This window comes from Stigmatopora argus, chromosome 23 (assembly GCF_051989625.1).
Source record: "Stigmatopora argus isolate UIUO_Sarg chromosome 23, RoL_Sarg_1.0, whole genome shotgun sequence".
In the NCBI taxonomy this organism is placed as follows: domain Eukaryota; kingdom Metazoa; phylum Chordata; class Actinopteri; order Syngnathiformes; family Syngnathidae; genus Stigmatopora; species Stigmatopora argus.
Genome location: NC_135409.1, coordinates 7,488,014 through 7,512,254, shown reverse-complemented (window position 1 = coordinate 7,512,254; position 24,241 = coordinate 7,488,014). Strand labels below are relative to the sequence as shown.

Here is a 24,241-nt window from a genome sequence, read left to right as displayed (position 1 = left end):
CAAATGTCATTATAACTTGTTTTGATGTTCTAGGAAACCCACACAATTAAAGTTTTCACTTTAAAAGTTAACGTATAAACAATGAATCACTTTGTAATCGTGACAACACATCTCAAGGAAAAGCAAAAGTTAAAAAAAAGTCCAAACTATGATTTTTTTTAGCAGCACTGATATGTTTGGGAGTTAAATAAAAGAACATTTGGTCAAGAAATGTTTGAAAACAGAGGTATACAAGACTGTTATGCATGGCAGTGAATAAATAAACAAAAGTAGAGAGAGTATAGTCAATGAGGCGAAAGGGACTTTTCAGAGTTATATTCTCCAACGTCTTCCCTCCTGCCCAAGTCTATACGTGACATTCTTCTTCTCCCATTGTCCTCGGCTTCTTCTTCTTCCTCTTCGTCGTCATCGTCTTCCTCATCCACGCGTCGCTCCTTCCGGGAGGAACGTTCGGCTTTGGGGCCCTTGCATATCTTGAGGTGACGCGTGAGGTGGTACTTGGTGAGGAAGGCCTTGTGACACTTCTCGCACACAAAGTCCCGGCGGCCCTCGTGGGAGTTCATATGCTTCTTGAGGTGGTTGCTTTTCAAGAAGTGCTTGTTACACTTGGGGCATTGAATTCGACGCTCGCTGCAAAGTACATGAAAAGTCAAAAAGCACATCAAACAAATCAAACATTTTTTCCAATCCAATATCCTGTTTTGGTTGTTTTTTCAGAGGGTTAGAACTAATTAATTTGTTTTTAGTTCATTTCTATGGGAAACGCTCGTTTGAGTTACGAGAAAATCGACATACGAGCTCAGTCCCGGAACGAATTAAGCTCGTATCTCGAGGTACCACTGTAAAGTAATACCCAGCCACTTTCCAGATTGACTATTATGAGTAAATGATTCATATAGGACTATTTGCGGTACGTACTGCGTGTGCGAGAACATGTGCTGGTTGAGGTCGTGCTTCCGGATGAAGGTCCGCTCGCACAGATCGCACTTGAGTTTCTCGGCGCCGGTGTGTATGAGCATGTGCGACGCCACGTGAGATTTCTGCGTGAAGGACTTCTCGCAAACGCTGCAGCGGTAATTCTTCTGACCTGAAAGAGCGGCCGCTAAAACCAGTCACGCATTTCTTGGGAGGATTAAAGACCAGTTGTCCGTACCTGTGTGAATTTTCAAGTGCATCCTGAGATTGCTGGGATCGCTAAAAGCCTTACTGCAGTATTCGCACTTGTGCGGTTTCATCCCCACGTGTCCCATGAAGTGCACGTTGAGCTTGGTGGACGTGATGAAGGCTCGCGAGCACATGCTGCACTTGAACTTCTTCTCCCGCGGGTTTCCTTTGGAGTTGCCTCTGGACGTGGCGGAGATGGAAGTCCGGCTGGGGTCGAGATGGTCGCCGTTGCTTTGTGCCGCCGATTGCGGCCAAGGGGAGGAAGACGAGCCGGAGTCCCCGTCGGGGAGTTTTTCCTCGGTCCGTGGCTCCTCCTGCCGCTGCTTAGGGTGTTGCTGCTCTGGCTGGAGAGGGTGGTCACCCCGTGGCGGGCTGTGGTCGTGGGTGCTCATGTGGGACTTGAGGTCCGGAAAAGAGGAGCAGTCTTTGCCACACTGGCAGAGTTGAGCTTCAGGTAACGGAGGAAGACCTGGACACGCAAAAATATACGGATGGAATTTGAAGTATTGCTGAGAATAGTTACCGTTTATTGTTTTTAAACCTACAAATGGTTGTTATAATTGTTCTCAGAATTAAGGTTGACATTTTATTGACATTAGATTTTGTCTTCAATAACTGAAGCAATACATTGTATTGTCAGGCTCTTTAACAAAACAAATGGCTGAGTGTTAAGACCTACCATATGTATATATGTACATGTGTATGTATGTATATATATGTTTATATATGTGTATATATACACATATATATTTAGATATATATATATACATATATATATATATATATATATATATATATATATATATATATATATATATATATATATATATATGTGTATATATATATATACACACACATATATACATATATGTATGTATGTATATATATATACACATACATACACATATACATATATGTGTGTGTATATATATTATATACATATATATATTCTATATATATATACATAATATATATATATTTCAGCAACACGCTTATTTATTTATATATTTATTCATGTATTTATTTATTTATTACCTTACTTATTACCTATCTATTTTTGTCTAAAATGCCTTTCCTATATCTGCATTCTCACCCTATTGCTACTGTGACAACTAAATTTCCCGAATACAGGATGAAGAAAGTTATCCAAGCCAATTATTTGTTTTTATTTGATTGGAAAAAAATCTTCAAAAAAAGGGACTTTGTAAGTGTATCATTTTTTTGGACCCAAAAAAATATCACATATTTAAGGTGGTGTGGGAGGGGGTTGTATTTTGTTTTTGTTTTCATTTCATTGATTGAAATACCGTATTTTCACGACTACAAGGCGCACCGCATTATAAGGCGCACCCTCAATGAATGACACTTTTTTTTCCATATATAAAGCACAAGACATTTAAGTGTGCCTTATAGTCGTGAAAATACGGTAAATAAGAGAAGATTTACTATTCAGATGTTGAATAAAAATAGGATTTCAAAAATGTTGAGTTGCATTTTCTTATTCATTCATTGGAATATATAAGACAGCGTTCTGCATCATTACCCATGAGTCTGCAGTAGTCTCGGCTGTAATAGAAGCGCAGCTCCTCATCGGGGTGGATCTCCATGGTGGTGCAGAAGAAGAGTTTACCATTGGCAGAATATGCCACCAAATTCTGTTCCCCGTGGCTCCTATAAGCCCAAAACAACACAAAAAGAAAGATATGCGCCAGCATTCGTATAGTATTCAAATACCGCCTGATGCTTTAGATCACGGGTGTCAAAGTGGCAGCCCGGGGGCCAAATCTGGCCCGCCACATCATCTTGTGTGGCCCGAGAAAGTAAATCAGGAGTGCCGACTTTCTGTTTTAGGATCAAATTAAAATGAAGATTATAGATGTATATTATATTTCCTGATTTTCCCCTTTTTAAATCAATAATTGTCATTTTTTTAATCATTTTTTCTGTGTTTTTAGTTCAAAAATCATTTCGTAAAATCTAAAAATATATAAAAATATTTTGTTTTCCACTATAATATGGAACATAATCATTAAAAGAGATTTGCCATTACTAAGAAAAAAAAAGCTCAAATAAACATTGGTCTAGATCTATTAAAAAATTGAATAGTTAGGGCTTTTGTTCCACTTCTTTTAATCCATTTATTAAAAAAAAAATCTAAATATTATATCTAAAATGGTCCGGCCCACATCAAATCGAGTTGACGTTAATGCGGCCCGCGAACCAACCCGAGTCTGACACCCTTGCTTTAGATGGTAAAATGACCATAAAACACATATCTATACCTTGCCTTGTGTACAAACATCATCCAGTTGCATTCGTTCTCATCCGTGGTGACAATGTAGAACTCCAGCACGTTGTTGTGGTACATCTGTTATGGAATAAATCAAAAGACGTGTTCATTTGGAACGCTTGCGTATCGTCGGAGAGGAGCCGAACCTTCCAAATCTGGGGTGTGTCCTTTTCCGGCCAATCAGAGAGATCCACATTGCTACAGTGCTGGCCAACCATCGGGCCGAAGCAGGTCCGCGCCGGGATGATATCGCGTGCAAAGACACCTGACGCAAAAAGCAAAAAAAGGGTTCCGTATGCGTTCATGTTTGGGATAACCCAAGAATGAAGGGATTGTGATCAGTCTTGTGGGATGTTTGTTGAGCTGTTTTAATAAAGCCCTTAGTACACGTTACACAGTACATGTATGTCCGCTGGCGTCCGGTCAGTTGTCTTACCCAGCGGTTCGTCGGCCACGGAAACGCGAAGGCAAAGCGGCCGCGGGATGGAGAGGCGAGCCCGGCTTTGGATGGGCGCGTCCGGGACGAACGTGACCGGGCCGTGCTCGGGGCAGTTGGAGGTATACGAGCGCTCGCATAGAGTGCACCCTGTGCGGATGTGATCCGATGATTTCATCCATTTACAATTTCTTATGAATTACCGTATTTTCACGACTATAAGGCGCACATAAAAGTCTTAAATTTTCTCCAAAATAGACAGGGCGCCTTATAATCCAGTGCGCTTTATATATGGACCAATACTAAAATTGTTATCATGATAAAATAAAATGAATCAGTTGATAGGGTACACCGACTCTACTATTAAAGTACTGCGCAGTAACTGCTGGGATATGTAGTTCTTTTGTCAATACACCCAATGGATTGTGGCCTATATACATCGACATCAATACAGCTTGACGAAGCATGGAACGCACCGTTGGAAAATATTCATATATAATATATAATATATGCGTCTAAAAAACAGTGCGTCCTTTGTGTGTTTAAAATACAGAAATAGCACTCGTTACTGACACTGCGGCTAAAAATACGATGCGCCATATAGTCGTGAAAATACGGTAGTAAACAAAATAAAATGCACTTACAAATAGTGTAAGCAGAAACCATGCTCTCCTTGTCGGGGTTGGAATTGTCCAGTTGCAAGCCGGAATTGACGAGCACCAGGTTGTTTTCCGGGCCCAGCGAAACCTCAGCGGTGATGGGGGAGACGTTGACCGAGTCCAAGCCTATGGCGGAGTGAGCATGGAGGGACACGGGCCCCAGCTGAGCCTGGCTCATGGAGCCCGTTAGCACCACGCTCACCACGGCGGAATTCAGCTCTCCGTTCTGGTGGAGCTGGTCCCCGAGCTCAAGCACAGGGGGTCCGTGGAGAGGCATGACCGAGGAGTCTACCCCACCGCCGTCCGAGACCGGGACCACCCCGACTCCGTCCATGGAAGCCAGCTCCTCTCTCATCCGGTCCGGGGACATGGGGCTGCCGTCACGGGACTCCATGGCTAAACCGGCCGAGTCCAAGTCGTGGCTGGCGCTCGGGTGGAGGTCTCCTTGGGCGTTGACTTGTCTGGAGTCCATGGGCACCAGGCCCTGCTCCAGCGGGCCACCCGCTCCACTGTAAGGGTCCAAACCCGATGGGTTGTTGCCGGGCACGGTGAGGGTCCCGTCCATGTTCAGACTGCTGGGATGGATGTACTGAGGTGGCGGACGGTCTGCCAAATAGGATAAAATACCTAAAGCGAGAGATGAAACATCATCAAGGACCCTACAGAAAACGTCGATTCATTCGCTTGACCAATTTCCCAGAACAGCTCCTCGGCACAAAATGGCTTACCAGGTAAAATATGTCTGAAGTAGCTGCTCTCCAGGTGGGGGTACGGAGGGGGTGGCAGGGAATAATTCCTATCCGGCAGACCGCACATGACTCCCCTATCCCCCAATGGGCCCATGGGCAGCATGAGTGACAGCGCGGAGGGAAGGGAGCCCAAAGAAGGACCCAGGCTAGGGATGGCCACCGGCATGCCTGCAAGAAAAGACACCGAGAAGTTGGGAAAAACACCTTCAGACGTCACAAATAGGGTTTATGTTATCCTCCTGTACCTGGGGTGGGGATGGTATTATGTGGAGGTGAGGTAGCCAGACCCAAGTGGCTCGCACTCACTGAAGGAACACTCAGTTGGTCCATGCCTACTGGACTCAGGTTCATGTCATTCATGCTTGAGTGTCACCAATAAGTCAAATCGATGCCTTTATCACCTAAAAACAGCCACTGATGAACGACAATATCTTACTTGAAATCAACAGCTTGTGTTAATCGATAAACCCGACAAGAGTACACTTACATAATCGAACCTAGAAGGCAAAAACGACCATTTATTATGACCACTTTACTCGACGTAGCAAACTCGGTGTTTGTTTATGACAACAGCGTTAGCATAGCTCTCGATTAACGCCCCCAAAAGTACTCCGTGTCAGTTGTTACGGTTCAAATAATGAGCATTTAAGTAACACAAATACCAAATGCATGCGAGTCCTGAAGTTAAACAAATAAAACCGCGTTAGAAAACAACGTAAATATAAAACATACCAGCGGTAAACAATACCTTCCGCCTGAAGGGGGCCATAGCAGCGAACTCTTCTACTGCGCATGCGTAGTGAAGTTAGTCTTATGCGTGCTGTCAATCAACGGAGAACAGCATCCTCTCTTGATTGCCATTTTAGGACAGAAAATTTCAAGCCAAATTGCGTTATAGTCAACGGAGAGTATTCTGAAATCGGTATAGATTGCGCAATTTTCCTACCCATTTGCAAACAAATTGCTTTTTCATTAATATCAAAGATGCTGTAAATGTCCTTTGCTCTTAAAAATAATTCTAACAGTGTAGAGAAAGGGTTAGAGAACCACGTAGTTGGTTCTAAGAGGTGGGGTGGCCTTATCTCAGTTCCAGATCTTCTTCCCAGATCACACCCACTGCTCAGTGTAGCATCAAAAGGCTGCAAAATACTGTAACAACCTGTCATACAAACTCCAATCTTCTATGAGAAGGCACCGTTGCATGTTAAAAGAAACTTGGGATGAGCTGAAAGAGGCACCAAAAGGGTAAATATGTACTTGTTTTCCATCTGTGTCGTGCTAATGTTGATCTTTGACGTTTTTCTTTCCTTTTAATATAAATGTATATAAACTAGCGGCATTGATTTTCAGGAGGTGGAAAAAAATGTCTTCTTATGATGCCGTGGAGCATCTTCCATATATTCCTCCACTGGCGCTGCACTGCTTCTCCATGGCGCAACACCACTTGACCCTGCCGTCCTTCCACCTGGAACCAGTTTTCATGGAGCGGGCCCACCGCAAGTTACGGCAAGGAGGGCTACGCTTCTACCCGTGTGAATACTCGCCGGAACCCGCGTTCATCCGCAAGAGAAACGAGAGGGAGCGTCACCGGGTCAGGTGTGTCAACGAGGGTTACGCCCGCCTCCGGGAGCGCCTGCCCGTGGAGTTTGACGACAAAAGGCTGAGCAAAGTAGAAACGCTACGGGCCGCTATCCAATACATCAAACATCTGCAGGGTCTTTTGGGTTTAAACATTCGAGGGTCGCTGGAAGCTGACAATAAGTAGTTTTTACTAGCAAGGATTTCCATAGAAATATTTGAAATTGTCATAAAGACTTTGTATGTCACGCAATCTTGTTCTAATAAAACCTTACGCAAAGTAACTCTCTGTCCATTTCTCTCTGCTCCCCTTCTGCAGAAGCATCAAAATCTCACTCCATCTGTCTTAGTGTGCTTACCTTGTGTTCGACCTTGTTGAATGTACAGCGTGGACCTGATAAAGTTGGCATCATTCCTATAAAAATGTGAATTTTACGGCCGACTTCACATCAATCACCTCCGGAAGCGACTGCCGTCTACGATTTTCACTAAACCCGCAAAACTGGAAGCAAAATAGACTTTGGATTTACCAAGGCATGTGAATGCAAGCCAGAAAAAAATCAAGCCAGTGCTGGTATAGTTTGATGGTTCACTTGCACTGTGAAGGTAGAGAGCATGAAGCTACTTTAAGAAAAGCCTCCTCCATAATGGATGTTTTCTTTTTGGTCTGATTTTTATCAGATTCCTTGCAGGAAGTGTGCAAATGTGCTCACCAGGGCATGACGGGGAGGTGAGACTTATATCCTTATTTAATTTTGCCCTCAGCAAATGCAACACAATCGTCTCTCAGCGTCAATTCCGCAAAACCAAGTCCTAAAATAAATAGATAGCATAGCCACTTTTGTCTATTTTGACTATTTGGTGTATTTCTTAAGAAGGAGTATTGATGAAAAAATAGATAGCATAGCCACTTTTGACTATTTTGACTATAAAAATATCAATATAAAAATACAAATCCAGTGCATGGAAACATATTTAATATTCTTTACAATATTTACAAGGCAATTGTCAGTTCATACTTCATCAAGTTGTTCAAGAAGAGCGTTTTTTTCCATCTCCAAGATGGAGATCTGTCGATTCTTGTGACTCACTTCCTGTGAAAAAGTGTACAGTGGTACATTGAGATACGAGCTTAATGCGTTCCGGGTCTGCGCTCGTATGTCGATTTTCTCGTAACTCAAACGAACGTTTCCCAATGAAATGAACTAAAAACAAATTAATTCCTTTCAAGCCTCTGAAAAAACACCAAAAACAGGATATTGGATTGGAAAAAAACACCGTCTGCTCGTATATCAAAATTTGTCTGGTATCTCAAGATAAATATTTGCCCGAAATTTGACTCGTATCTCGAATTGCTCGTATGTCGGGCCACTCGTATGTCGAGGTAGCACTGTAACCCGATGTTGAGAAAATATGGAGCTCGATTTCAATAAGCATCAGACCTGTGTGAGTAAGCTGTGCTGCCACCGGAGGGCGCTCTCTGCTGCTGCGCTCATACTGTCGGTCATGACGGAGGCCAGAGATGCCTTCACATGATGGAGGCGAGCCATTTCCCGATTGCTGGCGACGGCGTCGCCCTTTTCAGCTCTGTTCTTTGAGAGCCGATGGCGGTAACGGAGTCTAGCTCGTTCCAGAATCTCCAGACCGCAGTAGAGAATGTCTTTCTCCTTTTCGAGATCCTTGAGATGCTTAATCTGGAAGAGACAGAATCAAAGAACAGCGCAGTGTTACCTCGTTTATCGCCATCAATAGGTGTCTATTGAATATTATTTGGACTTTTAAAACCTTCTTGGTAGTATAATTTAACTGACCCATTACAATAATACGTCCTCCCTTTTCCCTCCTCCCTAGTAAGACTTGACTTTTTATATAGTACTTATTTATGTTTTTTTTTACTGGGAAAACGCACCACCAATTTCATTATACGCAGCTGTGTATGATGACAATAAAGTTGAAAAGAAGTATTATTTTAGATATAAAACTAAAACATATTATTTTGGGGATTTTTTAGGCTGAAAAAAACAAGACATCTATGCTAACAAGCTGTACCTATTTTTCTGAACAGAGTACAGTGGTACCTCGAGATACGAGCTTATTTCGTTCCGGGACTGAGCTCGTGTGTCGATTTTGTCGTCACTCAAACGAACGTTTCCCATTGAAATGAACTAAAAACGAATTCATTGGTTCCAAGCCTCTGAAAAAACACCAAAAACAGGATATTGGATTGGAAAAAAATATTTGATTTGTTCTAATTCGCCATCTATTAACAAAGTAACACATAACTAGTGGTTTAATATTACTAAAATGTGTTTAATAGTACTAAAATTAGACAGATTTCGAAGGGGGGAAAGAGAGGGGGGCTTTTTGCATGGCATCACGCTCGTAACATAACCTAAACAAATTGAAATGAACTTGGATGACGATGCAGACACACTGAAAAATAAGTTTAATCGAACCTAACACTAAACTTAATACTAATTTTGTGTCATTTTGATACCTTTCTTCTCCCGGGTTGGCTCTTTTAGTATCTCAAGATAAATATCTGCCCGAAATTTTACTTGTATCTTGAATTGCTCGTATGTCTGCCCACTCGTATGTCGAAGTACCACTGTACACAATCCCCACCAAATGTATTATTTCAAGATACGCCTCAATTTAACAGTCAATTGATTTAATTTCCTCATTACGTGAATTGAAATCCTAAGCAAAAAAAAACACTTCCTAGTAGATTTTTAGCATAATGGCTTTCTTACAAGCCTGCACTTGTTCATGCTGCCAGTGAAAAGTCGACATATACATACTTCAAAATACAGTCCAGGAACAAAGTTTTGGGCCTTAAACTGACTTTTGATTGGATCACTTTTAACAGTACTACTTGTAACATATGAGATTATATTAAAAACACTTAACTTATATTTTAAAACGACAGAAAAACAAGAGTTGAAAACAGGGGGAAGACGTAGCTCACCCACAAGTAGAAGCGAAGGGGGTCCAGGCTGCTCCTAAGCGGCACCAAGACCACCGTGTAGGACCACGACTCGGCCATTGGATCAGCTGCGATCAGAAAAAATGTCAGTGAGGTGCAAGGAATGGGTGGAAGGAACGGATAGAAAAAAAAGAGAAGAAAAGAGTATGACAGCATGTTGCCCCTGGGGCGAGGCAATGAAAAATTCCACATGTGTCTGTCATGCTTACTAGCTTTATTGAGTGACAGAAGAGGTGAAAATGTTGTCACGTTGTTCACAAAAAAATGGGATTGGAAAGCAAGTTTTATCATATATTTCACTTGGTGTGGAAGTTTTGCTGCTTTCAAGTGCAGAAAGTTGTCTAAACTTGTCTTTTTGTCGAGGTCATTTCCAAAGTCAGCCAGCAGAGGGCGCCAGTGGTATTGGAAGTGGTATTTATTGAGTGAGAGCATGAATATAGAATATTTTGAAAGCTTGAATAACATACTCTATGTGCTTTTTAGAACACCTCGTAAGGGTGTGTATGAGTATGGAGCTGCGCTGAAAAGGTGCTGTGTTTCAGATCATGTGTTTTTGCCCTTATCTCCACCTGGGAATTATCTGGTTCACATCTGGTTTGCGTACTGTAGTACAGTGGTGCCTCGAGATACGAGCTTAATTCGTTCCGGGACCGAGCTCGTATGTCGATGTTCTCGTAACTCGAACGAACGTTTCCCATTGAAATGAACTAAAACCAAATTCATTCGTTCCAACCCTCTGAAAAAACACCCAAAACAGAATATCGGATTGGAAAAAAACTTTATTTGTTCTAATTTGCCATCTATTAACAAAGTAACACATAACTAGTGGTTTAATAGTAATAAAATGTGTTTAATAATACTAAAAGTATATGGATTTCGAAGGGGGAGAGAGAGAGACGGACAGAGAGAGGGGGCGGGGCTTTTTGCACGGCAACGTGCTCGTAACATAAAATAAACAAATTGAAATGAACTTGGATTATGATGCAGAAACTCAAAAATAAATGTAATCGAACCTAACACTAAACTTAATTATAAGCTACGCAAGCTAATTTATTCAAGGGGCAAGGACAATGGATTTTAAATACTGCATAGCCAAGTGATTAAGGGGCTCTAGACAAGCGAGGATTAGGATTTTAATGTAGCACAGTAAGATAACTGCAAATAACAGGTCAGAGTGCTGACAAACATGTTGAAGGCCTCGTTTTCTGCTGATGGCCTCTCAAATATGAGTGTATAATGAGCCACTTGAGATTAGTGAGCTATTATGGAATTGGGTCAGCATGGCTAGCTAACCATCTATTATGTATCAGCATGAGAGAGCTCAAATGGAACTAGTCTCAGGTTCTGGAACTGTTGCTTCATTATTTCTCATTTTCCTGGAGCTGAGAGATGAACAACCTTGAACTTCAACCGAAGCCAGATCTACCACTCCCCCTTTTTTTTTTAGCTCCACAACATGTGAATTGTTGTTCAACATGGAGGCATTCCACAGGGGTGACATAATTACTCCTATAGCCATGGCTGTCACATGCAAAACAATGGCCGCAACGGTGCTTTTGTGCGACAGTATAAAGCAGTGGCGGTCCGTGCATTTTCTAGTGACGCTTTCAACAGAAACTATTTTTAGTGCAATTTTTGCCATTTCGCCATTGACGTCCATCGCTGTCTTCCCCCGGGAAATCACCTCCCTGGCCCGGTTGTAATGTCTGAAAAGCTCCAGTATTTGTATTTAATCATTAAATGCTGCTAGGAAGTGGATTTTACCTGTTGAAGGTGCTACGAGAAAATACACAGACCGCCACTGGTTTCTAATATGGTTGAAGTTGTTAAATGTAGGTCACTTGGTGTTGTGGAAAATTTGACTTCAGTTGCACTAGGAATGTATTGCATAACGAGCCAGCACAGCAAACTTTCTTCCCTTTCCATAATGTTCTGTTCTTCCAAAACATATACAGTACTGACTACTATATACATCTGCAAAAGGACAAATGCATCACGTTGCAATGGGCGCGTGGCCAGAAAAAAAAGTAAAAAAAGTAATTCCAGGCCGACAGGAGAATGTGTGTCACATTTAGCGGGAGAAGGGAAATGGCAACCCCTGCCAAGTTTCTTTGACCTACTTTCCAAGGAGCGCTCAATGCAGCACAGAGAGAGCACAGAAAAACACATCTGAGGGTGCAGCGCATTTACGACCATTTTGTAACATGGAATCAGGGTAAGAAACATTTTCAACAACTTTAATAAATATACTTTGTATTATAAATGTAATATTTCGGGTTGGAATAGTCAACCTGTACCGCCCCCTTTTTTAATCGGTCGTGAAATTGATTTGCCGTTGCTGCGTTCAATTGCAATATGTATATTTTTCGTTCTGCAACCTAACTGTCGAGGAAAATATGTTTTTGAGGAAACCCACGTGACAGACTTCACGCGTAAAACGGCCCCTACCATAGGAACACCCCTCCGCCCATCTCAGTACATAACAAACTAGTGGTAAAGATAAGGAGACGGGAGCAAGACTTCTCCGTGGATTTTAGTCGATTGACCTTTAACGTAACACTGTTTTCTCCGAGTTCATCACGAAAACATTTCGTCCTCGCACTTTCGACACATTTTCTTTTTTTGTGTGATTGACAACTCCGTCGCAAATCTTGAATTTGCATGGTAAGTTTGTTTTATATTTAATTAATTTCAGCTATAATTTCACAAAAGGCAGTTTTATATGTTCGTGTTTTTAACATTGGTGGCTTTGAGAAGTTGTGTTTTTTGTGTGTCGCATCTCATTAACCCGCATCCGCTTGCCAAATGAAGTGCGTCATCGTCTACGAGTATTGTGGTTGTATGATATTTTTATGACGAAATCTGATAAAAGATCTCCTTGACGCGCTCACTTGATTTTTTTGTTTTTTGTGACACAAACAACTTTCTCTGGGGCAACCGATTAGTCCACACAGCTATTTCCTAAATGTGTTGCGTTTATTTCATTATTATTGGTGCAAAAGTAAAATGACGTTTAATATTGTTAACTGCGAACACTTTCGCGTCTTTGTGACGTGTTTACTTGCATTCTGTATTTTCCAAATTGCGCAATGTTCCAAGGCCCCGCCCCCCACCCCGCTTGTATATTTTATTCTATAGTTCTGCAGTGACAGAAATGTTTTTTGTAGGACTTTTATTAAATTGCATGCAGTTAGATGGATTAAATTATGACGAAGCATTTGGTGTAGTCGCTGTTATTCATTTTCCGAGCCGCTGATTCTCACGGGGGTTCTTTAATATGCAGCCATAATTAAAACACCACAGGAGTCATGAATAATCTGACTAACCCCTCCTTTTACTGCCCCTCAATTAATCTGAGACGCCTTCATGAGATGCAAATTTAATTTAGGATTATGCACCAATTAGTGCTTGTCACAGATTATCTCAAAATGCAAGGAGTCAGCGTCTTTTGTTTCTTATTTGACATTATTACACTTGAAATCTCATTATACTTGTATAATGACAATTAAAGCATTCATTCAATTCATTTTTTTTATTCTTGCTATTATTTGGAATGAAATATATCCAATACAAGAAAAAGTTCAATAAAAAAATAATAATTGTAGGCTGTATGTAACCCACGTGCCATACTTTGTACGTAATAAACTGTAAAGATAACCTAATCTGCTGTATCATACGTTAAAGGCCCCACTTTCTACCGATAATGGCTCCTTTACGAGGTTGAGGTAAAAAAAAAAAAGCACAAACCTCTGGTCCCTGAACTCAACACCAGCACGCTAATTAATTTTGTCATATAGTGCCGGTGGAATGCTTTAAAGCATTCTTCACCAGTATGCCATATGTGCAACCCCTCACCTTTAATCCAGCCTTTTGGGCACCTTTCCCCTATTAAACCACTAGTTATTTGTTACTTTGTTAATAGATGGCGAATTAGAACAAATCAAAATGTTTTTTCAATCCAATATCCTGTTTTGGGTCATTTTTCAGAGGGTGAGAACGAATTAATTTTAATAAGTTCATTTTTATGGGAAACATTCGTTTGAGTTATGAGAAAATCGCCATACGAGCTCAGTCCCGGAACAAATTAAGCTCGTATCTCAAGGTATCACTGTATTTGGATTGGTCCATTTTTGGAAATGTCATCGCTCATTAGTCTGGAGTTCAACAGCCTTTTCACCTTTGTTCAACAGGGATATGGCGATGGAAACGACATCAGCGTCGACAACTGAGCCTGAAATTTCACGCCTGGGTGGCGTCGAGGCCCTGAGATTGAAGGAGGGCCCGGTGCGCCGTAACCTCTTCGGCCCCGTGGACCACCAGGAGCTACGCCAGGACTTCGAGCGGCTCCTGCGCATGGGCATCGAGGCAGCCAACAAACGGTGGGACTACGACTTCTGCCGAGACGCGCCCGGGACCGAAGGCCACGTCCAGTGGGAGGAAGTCCACTCTCAAGACCTGCCGGCGTTCTACCACGCGGTGCCGCGGCGTGGCAAGCCCGCCAGACGGAATTCCACTTCTTCGGACCAGGAGTCCCCCACGTCCAGCAGTTCTTCCGGATCCGGGGACGAGTGCCTCGAAGTCACCAGCAGGGGGCGCTACCGGCTGCAGCGGGCGACAAAACGCAGACAACCTTCCATCATGGGTAAATCCGCAAAACGCAAATCAGGGGAAAAAAACATGAAAATGACCTTTTCTATTCTTTTATCCAGATTTCTTCAAAGTCAAAAGACGGAGGCTTCTATATTACAAGTCCTCATCCCGGCAGTAGGAAGGTTTTGGATGTTTCGAAATAGGATCTATATACGGTTTTTATTCATCTTTTTGGCTATACTGTGAAATTGTATTAAGTGCACTCTTACAAACGGGCAGTGGGTAGGATTTGTGAGCTTATTACCTTATTTCTGGACAATAAGTCGCACCAGATGGTTTTAAAAGGGTATCATTCTAAAAATCAGTTCTTGTTTTCGTATTGTCTACCTTTATATGTGTGCGGTGTGTGTGTTGAAGGCAAGAAAAATAACTTATTTGGAGTATATACATGTGTGTTTGTTAAGAATAATGACAATACTTCCTCATTATTGCTAATTGTGTCATTTCGGAGAGCTACATTTGCACTACTTTAACATTCTTGACTATGAAATGTATTTTTTTTGTATGGTAATGCTAAAAAAAATCATAAAAATAAAAGGACATCGTTGGACTGCTAATCTTAATGTAACACATCTTTCGCAGCAATATCGGTCTTTTGGAATGATTATACTGCATTAATGTGTGAAAAGTGTATATTGTAGTATATTGTGTGATGATTCTAAAACTGTTTGAAAATAAAATATTTGTATGAACTCGTTTAAGAGATTCGTAATATTGTTGTTTCATCATCACGAATAAAAAGCTATATTCATAAAAATTGAAGTTTTTTGTGTTTGTGTTAGAGCACCACCTGGTGGTAGGAAAGCGACACTGCACATTGGCCTAAATAGAATAGATCAGGGGTGTCAAACTTATTTGGCATCGTGGGCCACATACGGCCTAGGGAGATGTCAAGTGGGCCGGACCATTAAAATTATACCATGCTCTGCTATAAATAACCCAAATATCATGTCTTTCCTTTGTTTTGGTGTAAAGAAGCACAAGAACACTAGGAAAATATTGAAATTTAATGAACTATCCTTTTTCAAAACATTTCATGAAACACCTCATATTTCCTTAGACAAGGCCTGATCGAACCTCCTTGGGGGCCGGTTCCGGCCCGCGGGCCGTATGTTTGACACCCCTGGTCTACTACATCGCTCATAATTATCAAGTTACGGCTGGTCCAAGGAAAAGAGGGAAAAAAAGCATAACCAATTCAAAAAAAAAAAGGTTTGTACACGCAACTGCTTTACTTACAAGACAACTCATTTTTAAAAGGATTAATCATCAATTTTATTGTGAGCAGAATATGTTGCATTTTTTTTGTCATGCCATCACAACAAATGTGCTGTACGGGTATTCCGCTGAATTTGAGAGTAGAAATATAATGTAACATTTCTGCGAGGCACCGTCATACTTCCAGTACATATTTTCATATCCAGTAGGAGATCGTTACACCACCCTGTGAAATAAATAGATGTTCTGTAGAGTATATATTTTCTAAATGGATGGATCCTCCAATTTGATCACTCAGGTGGCTTCTTCTTGGCCTCTACGTCTTTCTTGAATGCTTCGATTTTTTTGGCTATGTTTGGTACCTTGAACAGAAAATCCAGTTTAATAATGACAAAAATAGGAAACAAAATAAAGCATTGAGGCCTTGCTGGAGATAATAGGATCAAACTTACATCGTAGTTCTGAGCGAGGTACATGCCCACAACATTGCCCAAGGTGAATCCAGCCTGAAAATGGTCAAACAATATTTTTTTTCTATATTATTTAACAGTAATAGAAAACCTACTTGTTCGATTTTCTCAATGTTTTGCCCCAAGTGGCAACCCTGAGCTTAAAAATCACAATTACGCTAGCGATGGCTGAAAAGAAAAGTAATTTTGACTCACCAGGAACTGTAGCATAATGCAATATTAAATGTTGAACGATGACAGGAAAATGACTTCAAGAAAAATGGGTAATTATTACGTTTTAGCTTTGAGGCAACCCACACAAACTTATCTACGTCTGTCAAAGCTAGGCTGTCATCAACAATGTGTGTGCGCATGCGCGGTACTTGACGCCGTTTGTACGTTCGCGCGTTGTTATGAGAGAGCTTCCTTTGTAGTTCTTTTCTCCACCTTGACGCCCAAGCGACAGCTGAGAGAACTACAACTCCCATTGCGTCTCGAGTCCCAAATGCAGCTGCTGTTGTCGCAATGGTGGCGACGCCGAGACATTGAATGACTTTGGCTCCATCACAAAAAAATCACCGGCAAATTCCTCTTATTGCCCCGAAACTGAAACCGAAGACATGGAGGCACTTATCCCCGTTATTAACAAGCTCCAGGATGTGTTCAACACTGTGGGTGCCGATATTATCCAGCTACCGCAGATTGCTGTGGTGGGGACGCAGGTGTAGTAAATGCTCGTTATAATAATTGTCATGAAACGAACCGTTAGCTATTCAATGACTATTCCATTTCTGGATTGTAATGAGCCATAATTTATTTAAAAAACGTCGTAATTTATAACCGTTCTAAGTCTACACTGGAAAGACTTGATAACCTTCATTCAGTGCTAATAAGCACACCCTGTTGGGCAATGTCAGCCACTTGTAAATTCAAAGAAGTACTACTTTCCTAATGTGAACTGCTATGGCTTGTTGTGCTTACAGAGCAGTGGAAAGAGTTCTGTTCTGGAGAGCCTGGTGGGCCGTGACCTGCTCCCACGCGGAACCGGTATCGTAACCAGGCGGCCTCTCATTTTGCAATTGGTACACGTTGACCCGGTGGATGCTGGTAAAAATGAGGATGTCGGTAGGCAACTTGGACACAATGCTCTGTTTTAAAATCATTTCCCTTTCTGTGTTTCACAGTACAACCTTGTCATTTTGATTTTAACATTCATGAAGTTGCCTTGTGTTTTTCCAGGAAGAGAAGGTGAGGATTGGGGCAAGTTTCTGCACACCAAAAATAAGGTCATTGTCAATATAGGGAGCAAATCACTTCATAATTATTTGTAACACTTCTTTTAAACATTAGAGTATTGTAATCACTTTTACATATGCATTTTTGGGGGGCAGCTCTACACTGATTTTAATGAAATCAGGCAAGAAATAGAAGCGGAAACTGAGCGAATTTCCGGGAATAACAAGGTGAGAAAGATCATCTCCCAAGTGTAGTGAACTCCACAGTAGTTGTTGCATTTTTTTTTTAAATAAAATGTACATTTCCATTTTTGTTTGGTTCAGGGTATTAGTGATGAGCCCATTCACCTGAAGATCTTCTCCCCCCACGTTGTCAACCTAACTCTAGTGGACCTTCCCGGCATCACCAAGGTAACACGGCCGTCCCGATCCCACCGTGCGCCCCCCCCTCAACACTTTGTCGCTCGCAGGTGCCCGTGGGCGATCAACCCAAAGACATCGAAGTCCAAATCCGAGATCTCATCCTGAAGCACATCTCTAACCCCAACTGCATCATATTGGCCGTCACGGCCGCTAACACCGACATGGCGACGTCTGAAGCGCTCAAGGTGGCTCGGGAGGTGGACCCTGATGGTAAAAGTCTTAAAATGAACCTCCTTCAACAGTGCTTATTTCATGAACCAATCTAACCCGTGAGCGGACGTTTGGTCGCCCGGACGTTTGGTAGAACGGACTTTTGGTCGCTCGGACTTTTGGTAGAACAGGTTCAAATTATGACAGAGAGAGGGAGAGTTTAGAGTTTAATATCTAAATACTGTTGAAACGATCTAAATACTGTCTAACTGACTCTAAATACTGTTGAAACGATCTAAATACTGTCTAAATACTGTTGAAACGATCTAAATACTGTCTAAATACTGTTGAAACGATCTAAATACTGTCTAAATACTGTTGAAACGATCTAAATACTGTCTAAATACTGTTGAAACGATCTAAATACTGTCTAAATACTGTTGAAACGATCTAAATACTGTCTAAATACTGTTGAAACGATCTAAATACTGTCTAAATACTGTTGAAACGATCTAAATACTGTCTAAATACTGTTGAAACGATCTAAATACTGTCTAAAATTTAGACAGTATTTAGATAGTTTCAACAGTATTTAGACAGTATTTAGTCAGTTAGCGTTTCAACAGTATTTAGACAGTATTTAGAGTCAGTTAGCGTTTCAACAGTATTTAGACAGTATTTAGATCGTTTCAACAGTATTTAGACAGTATTTAGATCGTTTCAACAGTATTTTGAGAGCTGGTTTCAACAGTATTTAGATATTAAACTCTAAACTATCCCTCTCTCTGTCATAATTTGAACCTGTGCTACCAAAAGTCCGGCGACTAAAAGTCCGGCGACCAAAAGTCCGTTCTAACAAACGTCGGCCGCGACCAAACGTCCGCGACCAAAAGTCCGGCGACCAAAAGTCCGGCGACCAAAAGTCCGGCGACCAAACGTCCGAGTACCATCTAACCAATCCAGGTAGAAGAACACTTGCCGTGGTGACCAAACTTGACCTGATGGACGCCGGAACGGACGCTATGGACGTGCTAATGGGTCGAGTCATCCCCGTTAAGCTAGGTCTCATTGGCGTGGTCAACAGGTCCGTTTGGCGCAATGCCCTTACTGATTTTTGCAGTGTTTATTTATGCCAAATGACTGTAATCAAAAAGCAAATTGGCTTTTAGCAACATCAAATATTCATGATGCTAGTCGCAAGCTCTTCTCAGCCCGGTGCGTCTTGCGTACGGCCGGAAGCGGCATTGTATCGACCTAATATGGCGAATACTGTTGACTTTACAGGAGCCAGCTGGACATTAACAATAAAAAGTCAGTTACTGACGCCATCCGAGATGAGCACGCCTTCCTGCAGAAGAAATACCCCTCGCTAGCGAATAGGAACGGGACCAAATACTTGGCCAGAACCCTTAATAGGTCAGTGTCATCCACGTGTTCTAATCTTGCCGCCAATTGACCCAACAAAAGACGGTCGTTCCTCACGTCAGACTGCTGATGCATCACATCCGCGACTGCCTGCCCGAGCTGAAGACGCGAATCAACGTGCTAGCCGCACAGTACCAGTCCCTGCTGGGCAGCTACGGCGAGCCAGTGGAAGACCAAAGCGCCACCTTGCTGCAGCTCATTACCAAGTTCGCCACCGAGTACTGCAACACTATAGAAGGCACGGCCAAGTACATCGAGACAGCAGAGCTGTGAGTGTTGACCATATCGAAACAGTTTTGTCATTATGCTGTTTTGTCCGGATCAAGCCTAAAGAGTCAGTCATATTAACATTTTGATCGTATGACTTGAATTCTTGTAGTACAGTGGTACCTCGACATACGAGCTCAGTCCCGGAATGAATTAAGCTCGTATCTCGAGGTACCACTGTATTGTGATTTTTTTTTTTATCTTCTAATATTTGGGCTATTCTCATAGCCCTTTATTTTTCTTGGCCGAATTTTGAGGAAGGTTCTTGCCTCAGCAACTAAATTCAAATGAATGACAAAACGTGATTGGCTAATTCCTCGCTATCGCTGAAATCTGTCCTTCTCTGTCATTTACTTTTTCCACCGGTAACATCCTCCATTTCAGGTGTGGCGGCGCCCGAATCTGTTACATTTTCCACGAGACTTTCGGACGAACTCTGGAGTGCGTGGACCCGCTCGGAGGCCTGAGCACCATCGACATCCTCACGGCCATTCGGAATGCCACGGTGAGTGCCGCGGGACTCGCCGCTTCCTCCCCGTAGCTACCGTTTCCCCTTCCCGTCCCGTCCCGCCGTCAGGGGCCTCGTCCCTCTCTCTTCGTGCCTGAAATCTCCTTTGAGCTGCTGGTGAAGAAGCAGGTGAAGCGTCTGGAGGAACCCAGCCTACGTTGCGTGGAGTTGGTTCACGAGGAGATGCAGAGGATCATCCAGCACTGCAGCAACTACAGCACGCAGGTTTCTGCTTCTCGTTCTCTCGGTTAGACGCCCTATCTAAATTATTGCAATGCCCCCAACCAGGAGCTTCAGAGATTCCCAAAGCTTCACGAAGCTATCGTGGAAGTCGTCACTTCCCTTTTGAGGAAAAGGCTACCCGTCACTAATGAGATGGTACCGTCACGTTTAGCCTTCTTTGCGCACGTACGTTGGCTCAACTTTCTCTTTCCCGCCAGGTACACAACTTGGTGGCCATTGAGCTGGCTTACATCAACACGAAGCATCCGGACTTTGCAGATGCTTGCGGGGTCATGAACAACAACATAGAGGTGTGTACTTGCCGGCAAATATTTTTAGCGATGGACCTCTTAGCTACAAAATGTGAGTTAACGGAGATCTCGCAGAGAAGTGAGGATGTTCGATGGAATCGTTCTGGTTCCGTCAACTGACAGCATACAGTAGTACCTTGAGATACGAGCTTAATTCATTCACTGAGCTCGTATGTCGATATTCTCGTAACTCGAACGAACGTTTCCCATTGAAATGAACTAAAAACAAATTAATTCTTTCCGAGCCTCTGAAAAAACACCAAAAACAGGATATTGGATTGGAAAAAATGTTTTATTTCTTCTAATTTGCCATCTATTAACAACGTAACACATAACTAGTGGTTTAATATTAGTTAAATGTTTTTAATAGTACTAAAATTATACGGATTTCGAAGGGGGAGAGAGAGAGAGACAGACAGAGAGAGAGGGGGAGAGGGGGTGGGGTGCTTTTTTTGCAAGGCAACACACCCGTTTCATAACATAAACAAATGTAAATGAACTTGGATTACAATGAAGACACACTCAAAAATAAGTTTAATCTAACCTTACACTCGTGAGTGCTTGTAGATATACACGTTATACACAAAAGAGATGCTGCAAAAAATCATAAACAGCCTCATGTCATGGCTTTCTCGTATCTCGAAATTTGTCTCGTATCTCGAGATAATTATTTGCTCGAAATTTTACTCGTATCTCGAAATGCTCGTATGTCGGGGTGCTTGTATGTCGAGGTACCACTGTACGCACATTTTAGATGTTCTTTTTTTATTGTTGGTTACACTATTCTTTTAATATCTTGATGATGTAAGTGGGAATGTTGATTAACTTGTTCCCAAAAATACTCTTTCCCTTTGATACATGCTTTTGTCCGATGAATTGAACTGAACCAAATGTATTCTAATACATGCTTTCATGGGTTTAGGAGCAAAGAAGAAACCGAATGAGAGAATTGCCCACCTCAGTGTCAAGGGATAAGGTACGTTTCTCCTTTAAATCTTTAGTTGCCGTTGACAAGGATCTGATTCTAAAATAGATCATTAACACGTCAAAACAGGAGAACGAGTGGATGATCTTATATTAGAAAAAAAAAGCCTATGACACAAATGAACTTTTTCTGTCTCTCTCCCCATCCTTGCCCTCAAATTATGGCCAGTTATTTGGCCAAGGCCCAGCTGCAATTTCTGGCGAGCCCACCATACCCGGAACAGATGCAATTATTGCCAAGGTGGGCAACTGCTGGCCTTGGCGATGGATGGCTTGACTTGCACCCTGAATTTTTATTTTCTGATGTCCTGTGCATCCCCCCCCCTCGACTATAGCCTGTGTAAACTTCCACTAACAATATTGTGTTTCCTCTAGTCTTACACCAACCTTTTATTTTTGGAAACCTTTCCATGCCCGAGTGCAGTGTAAAACGTCAAAGGAATGCTATTACAGGATGACATCTAGGTACTTTATTTAATTTTATTCATTTTTTTTAAATGATAGGCGCTAGTCGCAGGTCCGCAGGGCGAACCGGACGGTGCCGGCACCTGGAGGGGGATGCTCAACAAAGGAGAAGGTGGGCCAGGGTCAGGCCCGGGGAGTCCTCTCAAAGGAGTCGTCAACTTACTGGACGTGGTACATGTCTTTATTTATTTTATTATTATTATTTTTAATCCCACTAATCAATTAAAACCATTTTCTAAAAATCCGTAGCCGGTACCGGTGGCCAGGAAGCTGTCGTCCCGTGAACAGCGGGATTGCGAGGTCATTGAACGCCTCATCAAGTCCTACTTTCTCATCGTGCGCAAGAACATTCAAGATAGGTAAGGAGTATACGACGTAGTTGTTGTACAGTGGTACCTCGAGATGTGAGCTTAATTCGCTCCGGGACTGAGCTCATATGTCGATTTTGTCGTAATTCAAAGGAACATTTCCCATTGAAATGAACTAAAAACAAATTAATTTGTTCCAACCCTCTGAAAAAACACCCAAAAACAGGATATTGGATTGGAAAAAAATATTTGATTTGTTCTAATTCGCCATCTATTAACAAAGTAACACATAAATAGTGGTTTAATATTACTAAAATGTGTTTTAATAGTAATAAAATTATACGGATTTCGAAGGGGGGCGAAAGGGGGAGGAGGCTTTTGCCCGGCAACACGCTCGTAACATAACATAACCTAAACAAATTGAAATGAACTTGGATTACGATGCAGACACACTCACCAATAAGTTTAATTGAACCTAACACTAAACTTACTTCTAATTTTGTTTGACATTTTGATACCTTTCTTCTCCCGGGTTGGCTCTTTTTGATCCGCCTCCAAACTGACTTTCAGTCAATATCGAGGGTTGTTTGAGTTTGTATTCCCTTCAAAATATTCCCAAAATGATGCACACAAATGTCCTCACAATCGGATAACGCACGACCACTTGCCAACGAGGAGTAGTATATACTCCTCTCGTATCAGCGAACAAGTTCCGCCATTCGCACTGACTAACGGGGTAAAAAAACACTGAAAAAATGCAACGCTCCGCCCAGTGCTCGCAGAGACATTACACGAGGGAGTTGCGACCAGAGAGACATTACAAAGAGGGAGTTGCGGGGAGAGAGACAGTGGACATGATGTTCTTATGAGCAGCCTCTCGCGTCCACTGTCTGCTCGTAGATCAAAATTTGTCCCGTATCTCAAGATAAATATTTGCCCGAAATTTGACTCGTATCTCAAATTGCTCATATGTTGGGGCACTCGTATGTCGAGGTACCACTGTATTTGATTTCCAATGACCAGCTCATTTCTCCCCAGCGTGCCAAAGGCTGTGATGCACTTTCTCGTCAACCACGTGAAGGATAGCCTCCAGAGCGAGCTGGTTGGTCAACTCTACAAGTCGGGGCTACTTAACGACCTGCTGACCGAGTCGGAGGACATGGCTCAGCGCCGCAAGGAAGCAGCAGATATGCTACAGGTAAAGTTTGCCTTTAAACTCTTGACAATTGAGCAAATATCAACATAAAATCGGAATAAATTATAATAATAATATTTCATTTCATCGTGATAACAATTTTAGTATTGGTCCATATATAAAGCACACTGGCTTATAAGGCGCTCTGTCTATTTTGGAGAAAATTTTAGACTTATGTGCGCCTTATAGTCGTGAAAATACGGTAATCCCTTTTTTGAATGGATTCTCCAAAATATGTCTTATGTTATTTGAAAGTTACTTGCAGTGGTAATTCATAGTACCTTTAGTGCCATCTACTGTTTTACAGGCATTGCAAAAAGCCAGCCAGGTGATCGCTGAGATCAGAGAGACTCACATGTGGTGAACCGGAAGACTCCACTGAAACCGCTAAAATGAAGACTTCACGTACCTTCACGACACGTAGGGTTTGATAAGAATGTATATACACTGTTGCTGTAATCGTGGAAGAATTGTTGTGACATTTTATTTATTCTGCCTGGATGACATTGCCAAAATTTAACATGGACAATAAAAAGACGCACTGAAGACAGTGTTTCCAAATCTGATAT

At 42.0% G+C, this 24,241-nt stretch overlaps 5 protein-coding genes across 8 annotated transcripts; 2 read left to right on the top strand and 3 right to left on the bottom strand.

Moving 5' to 3' along the window:
* Window positions 1-46: 46 nt before the first annotated feature.
* Window positions 47-6,934, bottom strand: prdm4 (PR domain containing 4). 3 transcript variants are annotated; one of them, XM_077594418.1, is made up of 11 exons: window positions 6,031-6,934; window positions 5,544-5,699; window positions 5,278-5,466; window positions 4,535-5,176; window positions 3,891-4,040; window positions 3,601-3,719; window positions 3,447-3,532; window positions 2,708-2,835; window positions 1,154-1,633; window positions 919-1,087; window positions 47-630 (listed from the first exon to the last, which is right to left on the bottom strand). In XM_077594418.1, the coding sequence occupies exons 2-11, from the start codon at window positions 5,656-5,658 to the stop codon at window positions 285-287; spliced, it is 2,424 nt and encodes an 807-aa protein (XP_077450544.1). In that variant the 5' UTR covers window positions 5,659-5,699; window positions 6,031-6,934; the 3' UTR covers window positions 47-284. The 3 variants fall into 3 exon arrangements, with proteins under 3 accessions (XP_077450544.1, XP_077450545.1, XP_077450546.1); XM_077594419.1 differs by having other exon boundaries at window positions 6,047-6,934; XM_077594420.1 differs by lacking the exon at window positions 6,031-6,934 and adding an exon at window positions 5,786-6,018.
* A 902-nt stretch (window positions 6,935-7,836) lies between these two features.
* On the bottom strand, window positions 7,837-10,098 carry LOC144069149 (uncharacterized). Its single transcript, XM_077594287.1, has 3 exons — window positions 9,845-10,098; window positions 8,319-8,570; window positions 7,837-7,970 (listed from the first exon to the last, which is right to left on the bottom strand). The coding sequence occupies exons 1-3, from the start codon at window positions 10,052-10,054 to the stop codon at window positions 7,890-7,892; spliced, it is 543 nt and encodes a 180-aa protein (XP_077450413.1). The 5' UTR covers window positions 10,055-10,098; the 3' UTR covers window positions 7,837-7,889.
* Window positions 10,099-12,007: 1,909 nt separating this feature from the next.
* LOC144069045 (cyclin-dependent kinase inhibitor 1-like) lies at window positions 12,008-15,269 on the top strand. 2 transcript variants are annotated; one of them, XM_077594093.1, is made up of 3 exons: window positions 12,008-12,077; window positions 14,053-14,504; window positions 14,572-15,269. In XM_077594093.1, exons 1-3 carry the CDS (start codon window positions 12,067-12,069, stop codon window positions 14,628-14,630), a joined length of 522 nt encoding a protein of 173 aa, XP_077450219.1. In that variant the 5' UTR covers window positions 12,008-12,066; the 3' UTR covers window positions 14,631-15,269. The 2 variants fall into 2 exon arrangements, with proteins under 2 accessions (XP_077450219.1, XP_077450220.1); XM_077594094.1 differs by lacking the exon at window positions 12,008-12,077 and adding an exon at window positions 12,282-12,526.
* A 232-nt stretch (window positions 15,270-15,501) lies between these two features.
* On the bottom strand, window positions 15,502-16,561 carry stmp1 (short transmembrane mitochondrial protein 1). Its single transcript, XM_077594318.1, has 3 exons — window positions 16,396-16,561; window positions 16,183-16,236; window positions 15,502-16,092 (listed from the first exon to the last, which is right to left on the bottom strand). The coding sequence occupies exons 1-3, from the start codon at window positions 16,408-16,410 to the stop codon at window positions 16,021-16,023; spliced, it is 141 nt and encodes a 46-aa protein (XP_077450444.1). The 5' UTR covers window positions 16,411-16,561; the 3' UTR covers window positions 15,502-16,020.
* A 70-nt stretch (window positions 16,562-16,631) lies between these two features.
* LOC144069155 (dynamin-1-like protein) lies at window positions 16,632-24,233 on the top strand. The gene is made up of 19 exons (XM_077594314.1): window positions 16,632-16,901; window positions 17,163-17,304; window positions 17,419-17,465; window positions 17,571-17,642; window positions 17,739-17,825; window positions 17,885-18,047; window positions 18,951-19,071; window positions 19,272-19,403; window positions 19,475-19,681; window positions 20,064-20,184; window positions 20,257-20,412; window positions 20,476-20,565; window positions 20,628-20,720; window positions 21,643-21,696; window positions 21,874-21,945; window positions 22,209-22,340; window positions 22,419-22,528; window positions 23,516-23,675; window positions 23,980-24,233. Exons 1-19 carry the CDS (start codon window positions 16,800-16,802, stop codon window positions 24,034-24,036), a joined length of 2,118 nt encoding a protein of 705 aa, XP_077450440.1. The 5' UTR covers window positions 16,632-16,799; the 3' UTR covers window positions 24,037-24,233.
* Window positions 24,234-24,241: the final 8 nt, after the last annotated feature.

Bases quoted from the DNA above. Each gene is read 5' to 3' on its own strand.
- prdm4 (XM_077594418.1), bottom strand. From the start codon at position 5,658: ATGAATGACATGAACCTGAGTCCAGTAGGCATGGACCAACTGAGTGTT. The intron at 5,177-5,277 runs GTAAGCCATTTT...CTCTCGCTTTAG, and splicing joins CTTCAGACATATTTTACCTG to GTATTTTATCCTATTTGGCA. The intron at 2,836-3,446 runs GTATAGATATGT...TTGGGCTTATAG, and splicing joins ATGTTTGTACACAAGGCAAG to GAGCCACGGGGAACAGAATT.
- LOC144069149 (XM_077594287.1), bottom strand. From the start codon at position 10,054: ATGTGGAATTTTTCATTGCCTCGCCCCAGGGGCAACATGCTGTCATAC. The intron at 8,571-9,844 runs GTGAGCTACGTC...TGTCTCTTCCAG, and splicing joins CCCTTCGCTTCTACTTGTGG to ATTAAGCATCTCAAGGATCT. The intron at 7,971-8,318 runs GTCTGATGCTTA...ACTTTTTCACAG, and splicing joins AGCACAGCTTACTCACACAG to GAAGTGAGTCACAAGAATCG.
- LOC144069045 (XM_077594093.1), top strand. The intron at 14,505-14,571 runs GTAAATCCGCAA...TCTTTTATCCAG, and splicing joins CAGACAACCTTCCATCATGG to ATTTCTTCAAAGTCAAAAGA.
- stmp1 (XM_077594318.1), bottom strand. The intron at 16,093-16,182 runs GTAAGTTTGATC...TTTCTGTTCAAG, and splicing joins ACCTCGCTCAGAACTACGAT to GTACCAAACATAGCCAAAAA.
- LOC144069155 (XM_077594314.1), top strand. From the start codon at position 16,800: ATGGAGGCACTTATCCCCGTTATTAACAAGCTCCAGGATGTGTTCAAC. The intron at 17,305-17,418 runs GTAGGCAACTTG...GTGTTTTTCCAG, and splicing joins TGGTAAAAATGAGGATGTCG to GAAGAGAAGGTGAGGATTGG. The intron at 22,529-23,515 runs GTAAGGAGTATA...ATTTCTCCCCAG, and splicing joins CGCAAGAACATTCAAGATAG to CGTGCCAAAGGCTGTGATGC.